This window comes from Hylaeus volcanicus, chromosome 2 (assembly GCF_026283585.1).
Source record: "Hylaeus volcanicus isolate JK05 chromosome 2, UHH_iyHylVolc1.0_haploid, whole genome shotgun sequence".
NCBI lineage: Eukaryota > Metazoa > Arthropoda > Insecta > Hymenoptera > Colletidae > Hylaeus > Hylaeus volcanicus.
This window is the reverse complement of record NC_071977.1, coordinates 28,196,981-28,204,602: the sequence shown is the minus strand read 5'-3', so window position 1 is coordinate 28,204,602 and position 7,622 is coordinate 28,196,981. Positions and strand designations below refer to the sequence as shown.

The following is a 7,622-nucleotide window of genomic DNA, read 5'->3' as shown; positions in this document are numbered from 1 at the left end:
TCGCCTCTGTAAGGACGAAGTATACTAAAATTCGTTCACCCCTCGCAGTAAGGAAATCATGTCGCATGGACTTTGTACGATTAAAAGTTCGAATTATTTATATCTACACAGTGACCAAATATCTACTCCTAACATTTCGAATGCTACAAGGACCTGTCTTCTACCAACTAGCGAAAACACGTCAAAAAATGATAGAATTTCTTCGTTCGTGTCGTTGTCTTGTCCGAAACGTTCCTCTCGGATGCCAATGACACACGGATTTCCATCTATTCCCTAAAGAGGAGAGATCACGGCGTGGCACGCGAAGAGGCTTGAATTTTGTCGACCACGCGAAAAAAGGACAAAGGCTACGGGTTTTATCTGTTACGAAGCGTTGTACGCGGCCCACACACGCCGCGGCCGCTGCTTAGGCTACCTACGTTACACAGCGATAAAAATTGTTTGCACGAACGACAGAGCCGCATCGTGGATACATAGATTGCCACGCACCTAAGCGCGCAAACGCCGAGTCCCAGATTTTTCCGAGAGATTCGAGAAGGCATAGAAATGGGAAAGTGTTTGTCACCAAACACTTTCCAACGAGGGGAAAAAAAACTCGATTTCACGCCGCTGCGAAACGAAGTGCGGCGTTTCAAAAGCTCCGACGTGCGATTAAGTGCACACGTGGTAGAAGGATTCGATATAGGCCAACTGAACAGCTTGTCTTACAGGCAACACCTGTAATTAGGATGCGTTCGTGAATACGTTAAATCTGTGAAATTCGATTCTAATCAGGAGTGCATTGGGTTGCAGATTGTTTCTGTACAAGTTCTAGTTGAATCTAATATTCATCGTGAAATCTTGCCTCGGTAAATATTTGAACATCTATACAGGTCGAAACGAAAGTCAAGAAATCGTCGTATTCGATACAGGCCAACTGAACAGCTTGTCTACTTGTGGTGATAGATGAAAATAACGTAAAATCGATGTGTTTTCGAAGGGAATCTAATTTTATGTCAATAGTCTGTCATTGTCTAATTACATTTTACCAATGCTTACATTTTTTTTAACCTATACATTAAGTTTTTTTTTTTTATGCGATCATCAAATATCATGTTATCGTAGACAGTAGTTCAAGCTACAAAACCATATTATTAAGTCGCTCCATAAATGCGTGCCAATTATTGTGTTCATATTTCATTAAAAACTACAGAAGTTTTGTAGCAATGAGTGCTGTAGCAGAATTTTGCCAGAAAAGTAGGAAAAGATCGTAAACACATATTACTCCCCAATAGTGGAACAATAAGTCGCATGAACTCGTGAGACGATCTAAATTCTAATACGTACCACGAACGAACGTTTCAATCGTAATTGTACAGGGAACGCGAAGCTACGGAACGAAAGATAAAATCGAGCGCATTTATTTACCAAGTAGAAGTTTTTCATCGTCTCTCGCCACCGTCCTCGAAGGACAGTAAACACAGAGAGGTCGAGTGTGTATCACTGTACGCAAGAAACGTAAACGCACTCGCTTACGTGGAAAAAGAGAAATACGACTTTGCTCGAGTCAACCAGCACGAATGAATAATTCGACTGATCGATAGCAAAACGGCGTTATTACAAAATCGTGATCGCACGAATTTAATTAGTTCTACCTAGACACATCCTAGCTGGGACGGAAGCCATTTTTTCCAGTCATGAATATTCGTTATATAAGGTCGAATAGGATTTAATGATTATCTCTTTCGTTTCAACTACTCCCGCGAATTACCTAACTGGGCAGTATTATTTCAGTTTCTATCGTATAAACGTGAAGTCTCACAAGTTCGAACATTTTTAAATAAAGACCTACGTTATAAGAAGTTTAAGGGAAATGAAAAATATTTATCGAGGTATCCGAGAAAGATTAATTCGGTATTCTTTCCACGCGATTCTTTTTCAGTTCAATTCTGGAATCTTGAAACGTTTACTTCGAGAATAAACAGTGATGGAAAATTGAAATTTTGCAAACATCTTTATCTTCAAATATGATTTGAATGATCAAATTTAGAAGGTGGGATTTTGTTACTGTTCTTTACGAAACATATATTTTTTCTCTTTTCGATGTTATATTCCTGTCTATTTTCTTGTATTTGAAATTAACTGATGATCGATAATTAATGCAATAAATAGTGTATCGTCTTGAAATTAATTCAAACGCGAAGGGTTTCCCTACCACTCATTAATCCACTATATGTCGAATAGGTTAAAGAGGTCTCTGACTGTATATCCTCCAATCAATTTTTCCAAATAAAATCATAGTTTCGCGAATAAAATTCCGTTCTGGAAATAGCAACGGCCGTGAGCATAATTAATTCCGAGCCAAAGCTGAATGAACGATATCAAACGTAATGTACATTACTAACAAAGCGACTCCAGAATGTGAAATCCGTCCTCGATATTCCGTATTCGGTGTCGTGACGTTTACAAGGAAACAGATTTACAAACGCACACGGAAATGATCGCTAGTTTACATGACATGGCTGACTTGCCGTCAGCTGATAGATAAAAGATTCCGAGACTTCCCGATGCACGCGCGTAGTTTTCATAACCTAAAACTCTCGCGATAACGCGGCTAATTTCATTGCTTAGAATCTCTCATAGCGTGTCTATGCCATAAAATTAATTCTCTACTTTATATTTCATGTCTGTATTGCGTAATAAAGTATAGAGGATTATACGTATACGAGATAAGCAATCACGGAAGAAAATAAGGTGTGCAACGAGATTATAGCATAGAATACTTGGCATCCTCGTGGAAATTCAAGAATCCTACCAGAGTCCTCCAGAATTAATTTTTAGTTCCTCCGTGAAAAACTCGTACATGGGTGGCGTGGCGATCGACGCATTAAAAGTTGTCAACATTGTTTAACATTTAGAACGATTAAAACTCTGAATGGAGGATAATATATAATAATTGAAATGTAAAGATAAAAATACTATTCGTTCGAATGAATGTAAATGAATCGTTACTCGTTTGTAATCTTTATTAACTATCATTGGATTAAAAATTTGGTTACCTCCTGCTATCGATTTAAAACGGTCACGTTTGTGCGCTAGTAATTAAAGTGCGAATTTTATGCATTTCTAATACAAGTTAATGTAACATGATATGTTTTCCGTATAATTGTACGTCGTACATATTAGGTTGTCCCGAAAGTTTCTTTCGCGAGTTGCACTCAATTATTTGATGTGGTCGTGTTTGTATAAATAGACAATCAAATTTCATAGATATTCATGTTGTAACAGTAATGGAGGAAAATGAATCGTGCACAATTCAGTAATGTAACATAAAACATAAACTATTGTGCATGTATTACTTATTACTATAGCGAAAGAAACTTTTGGGACAATCTAATACATAAAATCCGCAGTCTGCTTACAACCAACTGCATTCGTTTCTACACACTGTACGCGTCACACGATACAAACTAAAAGGACATTCATTCCGGTAATCGTAAGACCACGTTAAGCGTAAAGAGTTGATCGTTAAATCCTATTTAATCTGACACGAATAATCTCTCGTGTTGTGAATGCCGTAAAATTAAATCACGTTCACGCGTATCGTTCGTTCGCGACACAGCGAAAGTAAACAAAGAGGACCAGTGAACGTTGGTGAATTGATCGAACGTTTCGCAAGTAATAGAAGGGGAGTCGCAGAAATTCCTTGTCTCTCTGTGCTGTGTTCTTGTTAATTCATATTTCCAACGATACACCACCCTCAGAGCTCGCTGTCTTTGTCTCTCTCTTTCTTTCTCTTCGCCTCTGTTCTATGCCTTCTTTGTCAGCGCTAAAGAAGACTGCAAATTCGATTGACGCACCGTGCAATCGAATTCCAACGAGGAAGCCGGCGCGAATAGTTCGACTGTCGTTCGCTAACAAGTTGGAAAACCGTACAACGCATCGTGTACGAAGCCAAGGGGGCGCGGTCGTAAATCTCGCGTAAAACGAGAAGAAAAAAAAGTGCGACTACGTGCAAGCTACTGCAGGAATGCAGAAGGAACGTTAGAGTGGAAGAGAGGAAACGATGGACAGTGTAAGACAGAGATAAGAGAGAGATCGAGAGAGCGTCGTGTGATCCTTTTGTATATACGAGCATGTGTAATACGTACATGTATGTGTGCGCGAAGGGCCGCTCTGCGTGCACGACCAATCAAACGTCGAGTCACTGCACTTTGTCGCCTTTTACTTTTTACAGCTCACATTACCGCGCGCTGTTCGCGAGACCCCGGTTTACAGTTCGATTGTGCACCACATTATGCCGATTTATCACTGGTCACATTCTACCCGAGGAACGTCGCGCGATTCATTGCCCACCCACCATTGGCATCTCGTGCTCGCTTTGACTGGCCTCCTTCGACTGCGCGACAACTACCTGCCCACTCTACCCGTACCGCAACTGAACGCCGACTGACCGCCGACTGCCGAGAGTAGCCGAGTGCGTTCGAGTGAGATTCCCCCACTCCCCACCACAGGAGCCGCTGGAAAATCCTGCATGATATGCCGCGCCATTTTCCAGCAAGATGGCGGTACGCTCTTGCGTTTTTAGCGCCATCTTACGGTCACGATGGAAATTAAATTATCTTGAATTTACGGATATGTATGACTAAGAAATTCGAATGAAAAATGTGAAACTTCAATACTTTTTTTTAAGTTTGACTGCACGTAGGGGACTATTGGTAGCTACTGATAATTAAAACGACGTATCACGAACGAGTGAGCGAGTTTTATTTATAAGGGTGCAAAGTCGTGTGACCCGACTATAATACCTAACGTACCAGTCTTACATTCGTTTTTCAATTTTCTTACTTTGCATAACTCTCTTCATAATCTTTTGGCATCAACATTATGAATGCTGTCTGTTAGGGCCCACTGGCCCCCCCTTTACCTCGGGTACCTCGGGATTGCTAAACCCGTACTGTAGCTACCATCAAATCACTGAACTTTACTAAACTAGTATTAGAAATAGTAATAAAATTAGTATGTAATACTAGTATTAGTATAGCTCAGTGAATCAAATAAAGAGATTATATAGAGATTAATGTAATCGTTTTGAAAATAACATAGCTACAGCCCCTGAGGGACATGTTATTAGAAATGATGTAAATGAGGTACCATCAGTGGAAAATCCACTGTGTCGATAATGTCGATATATTGAATTTAATGGTATCATTTATCACAAATGAAAACTATTTCTTTTGGCAAATTTTATTGTTTTAATAAATAAAATTCAAAGCATCTGGAAGTATCTCTGATTAATTACAAGAATTCCCTTGAACAGCGTAGAGCGTAGAGAATCATTCTGAATCATTCTTCACATGCGTCGAAATTTATTATAACAGTATAGAGTTTGTCACAACTTGTATTGCAATTCATTGATTTAAAGTGAAAATGCCGAAAGTAGTTTCTAGAAGCATAATATGCTCCGATACTAAGGATCAAGAAGAATACAGCGAAGAAAAGCCACTACACATTTATTATTGTTTATGTGGACAGATGACGTTAATTTTAGGTTAGAGTCGTCTTAGTTTACATTTCTTATTTTATTCTGAAGGAAACTACAATTGAATGTATATTAAATGTATATACATTTTTACAGATTGTGCCATAGAAAAATTGCCTTTAAGGAAAAGAGATGGTGCACGAGTTATTGATGGAAGCAAACATGCCCATAAAATGACTTGCGAGCAAGATGAAATTGTATATTTGAAACGCTCTGAAGGCATAGAAAAACAACATCGTCAGAAGTGTAAAAAGTAAGAAATATTTATGTTCATTTTTAAATATGGTTAATGATGTTTGTAAATATTGCAAAATAATTTTAAGAATTACAGTTGTTATCAGTACTTGTACCGTGAAATATTTCTGCAAGTTGTAACAAAAGGTATTAATCACAAATTGTACATATACTTTAACAGATGTGGACTTTTCCTGTATTATAAACATGACCCAGGAACAAACATTGTATTTATCGTCAAAGGTGCAGTGATTAAAAGTTCTGGTGAAGGTCCTATGACCGACATATACAATCAAGTTGCTATTGAAAAGCCCAAGAAAATAATGGTGACAAAACACACAAAAAATATGGGAAAATTCAGTTCAGTTACTGTTTCTACAATTGATGAAGAGGAAGATGAAATTGAAGCTGTAAGTTAACTATTTATATATTAATAATTTAACAAAAAAAAGATTATATATTTCTCAAAGAAACTAAGGTAAAGTAAATTATTGCTTGCAAGAGAATCTACTGAATCAATCAGTTTCATAGTGGTTGTTAATATTTGAATGAAAATTTACAATGAAAGACTACATTGATATGGATGGAGTTTGTTATAAATTTTATTAAAAATTGTAAAAATATGATTCTAAATTCAGAAATTTATCTTTCATGTTTTATAAAATGCAATGTGTATTTAAAATAAATTTTATATTTTCAGAGAGAAGTTGCTGATTCGTATGCTAATAATGCACGAATAATAGAGAAACAATTAGAGAGGAAAGGAATGAACAAACGAAAAGCCATGCCTCCTCCTGAAGCAGATCCAAAGAGAACAAGACCTAGAGGAACATTATTGGATGTATAAATATTAGGTACATATTATTATGACATATTTAAACTAAACAATTGTATATAAAAAAAGAGGATTCCAATCAAGAATGTAAATATTTTATAAATTTGAACTAATATTCTTATTGTCATATACCAACACCTTTCGGCAATGACTCAAAGAATTAAACAGTCAGTTAACATTATATCGAATTATTTATTAACATTACATAAAAGTAAATATTTAAAATATATAAATGACTAGATACAAATATTGCATAGAAATGTACATTGCAAAATATAGATATAAATGTAATAAATAAATACAATAACTACATATAATTCATTAATAAGGATCACTGGAGGGTAAACGGAGTTCTACTTACAATCAGAATTAGTTAGTAAGATGGCAACATCAAATGGTAAGACAAGGAATTACTTTACATATACTGCAACTAGTAAAATTAGTAAATAATTCTACGAAACAATTTTTGATGATATGGCTCCTCAATGTGGAAGAAAGAAAGATCTATCTAAATATATCATCTAACTGGCCATGTTAGATCTATGATCTATAAACATGTGGTGTATAATACTATGACATATTAATGCGCACATTGGTTGAAAACGGGATAGGATATTAAGCTAGTTGCATTTGTGACCAAAAGTAACGTTATCGTTATCCTAGTTGTGCAGTATAATAAACTAAACTCAATCGAATGTCCAAGATGTCTCTAAGAGCCTCGAATTCCTATTCACTGCCAGAGATCAGAAAATTGAAAAAATGATTTAATTTGAAACCTGTATATTCCTAGTGCCATATTTCATTTATAGTTACCTTTAATATTACAACAAAATCATAGCACATTTTCTATATATCTAATAAATGCATTTCAAATATATTCCCTTTGACGATTATGCCAACTGCAACTTGCGTTAAATTAAAATTACACATATTTCTATTTTTACACATAGTACGATTCCGCAATTGGAATTATCACGTTTGCGATTACAGATGATAGTTTTATATATAATTCATAAAACTAATAGCCGCGAT

At 36.3% G+C, this 7,622-nt stretch overlaps 2 protein-coding genes across 7 annotated transcripts in view; one reads left to right on the top strand and one right to left on the bottom strand.

Moving 5' to 3' along the window:
- The window catches only part of LOC128885071 (F-actin-monooxygenase MICAL3), a 60,655-nt gene extending 56,027 nt beyond the window's left edge, over positions 1–4,628 (bottom strand). For all 5 annotated transcript variants that reach the window (XR_008459542.1, XM_054138825.1, XM_054138822.1 and 2 more), the window contains exon 1: positions 4,131–4,628. Coding sequence is in view for 4 of the 5 variants with exons in the window: in XM_054138825.1 (XP_053994800.1) it covers positions 4,131–4,132 (2 nt within the window). In the remaining variant the exon portion in view is untranslated. The remainder of the gene's footprint in view (positions 1–4,130) is intronic.
- A 637-nt stretch (positions 4,629–5,265) lies between these two features.
- LOC128885081 (STING ER exit protein) lies at positions 5,266–7,621 on the top strand. 2 transcript variants are annotated; one of them, XM_054138844.1, is made up of 5 exons: positions 5,266–5,530; positions 5,618–5,774; positions 5,937–6,165; positions 6,456–6,609; positions 6,920–7,621. In XM_054138844.1, the coding sequence occupies exons 1-4, from the start codon at positions 5,410–5,412 to the stop codon at positions 6,600–6,602; spliced, it is 654 nt and encodes a 217-aa protein (XP_053994819.1). In that variant the 5' UTR covers positions 5,266–5,409; the 3' UTR covers positions 6,603–6,609; positions 6,920–7,621. The 2 variants fall into 2 exon arrangements, with proteins under 2 accessions (XP_053994819.1, XP_053994818.1); XM_054138843.1 differs by lacking the exon at positions 6,920–7,621 and having other exon boundaries at positions 6,456–6,699.
- Position 7,622: the final 1 nt, after the last annotated feature.

Bases quoted from the DNA above. Each gene is read 5' to 3' on its own strand.
- LOC128885081 (XM_054138844.1), top strand. From the start codon at position 5,410: ATGCCGAAAGTAGTTTCTAGAAGCATAATATGCTCCGATACTAAGGAT. The intron at 5,531-5,617 runs GTTAGAGTCGTC...ACATTTTTACAG, and splicing joins ACAGATGACGTTAATTTTAG to ATTGTGCCATAGAAAAATTG. The intron at 5,775-5,936 runs GTAAGAAATATT...ATACTTTAACAG, and splicing joins CATCGTCAGAAGTGTAAAAA to ATGTGGACTTTTCCTGTATT.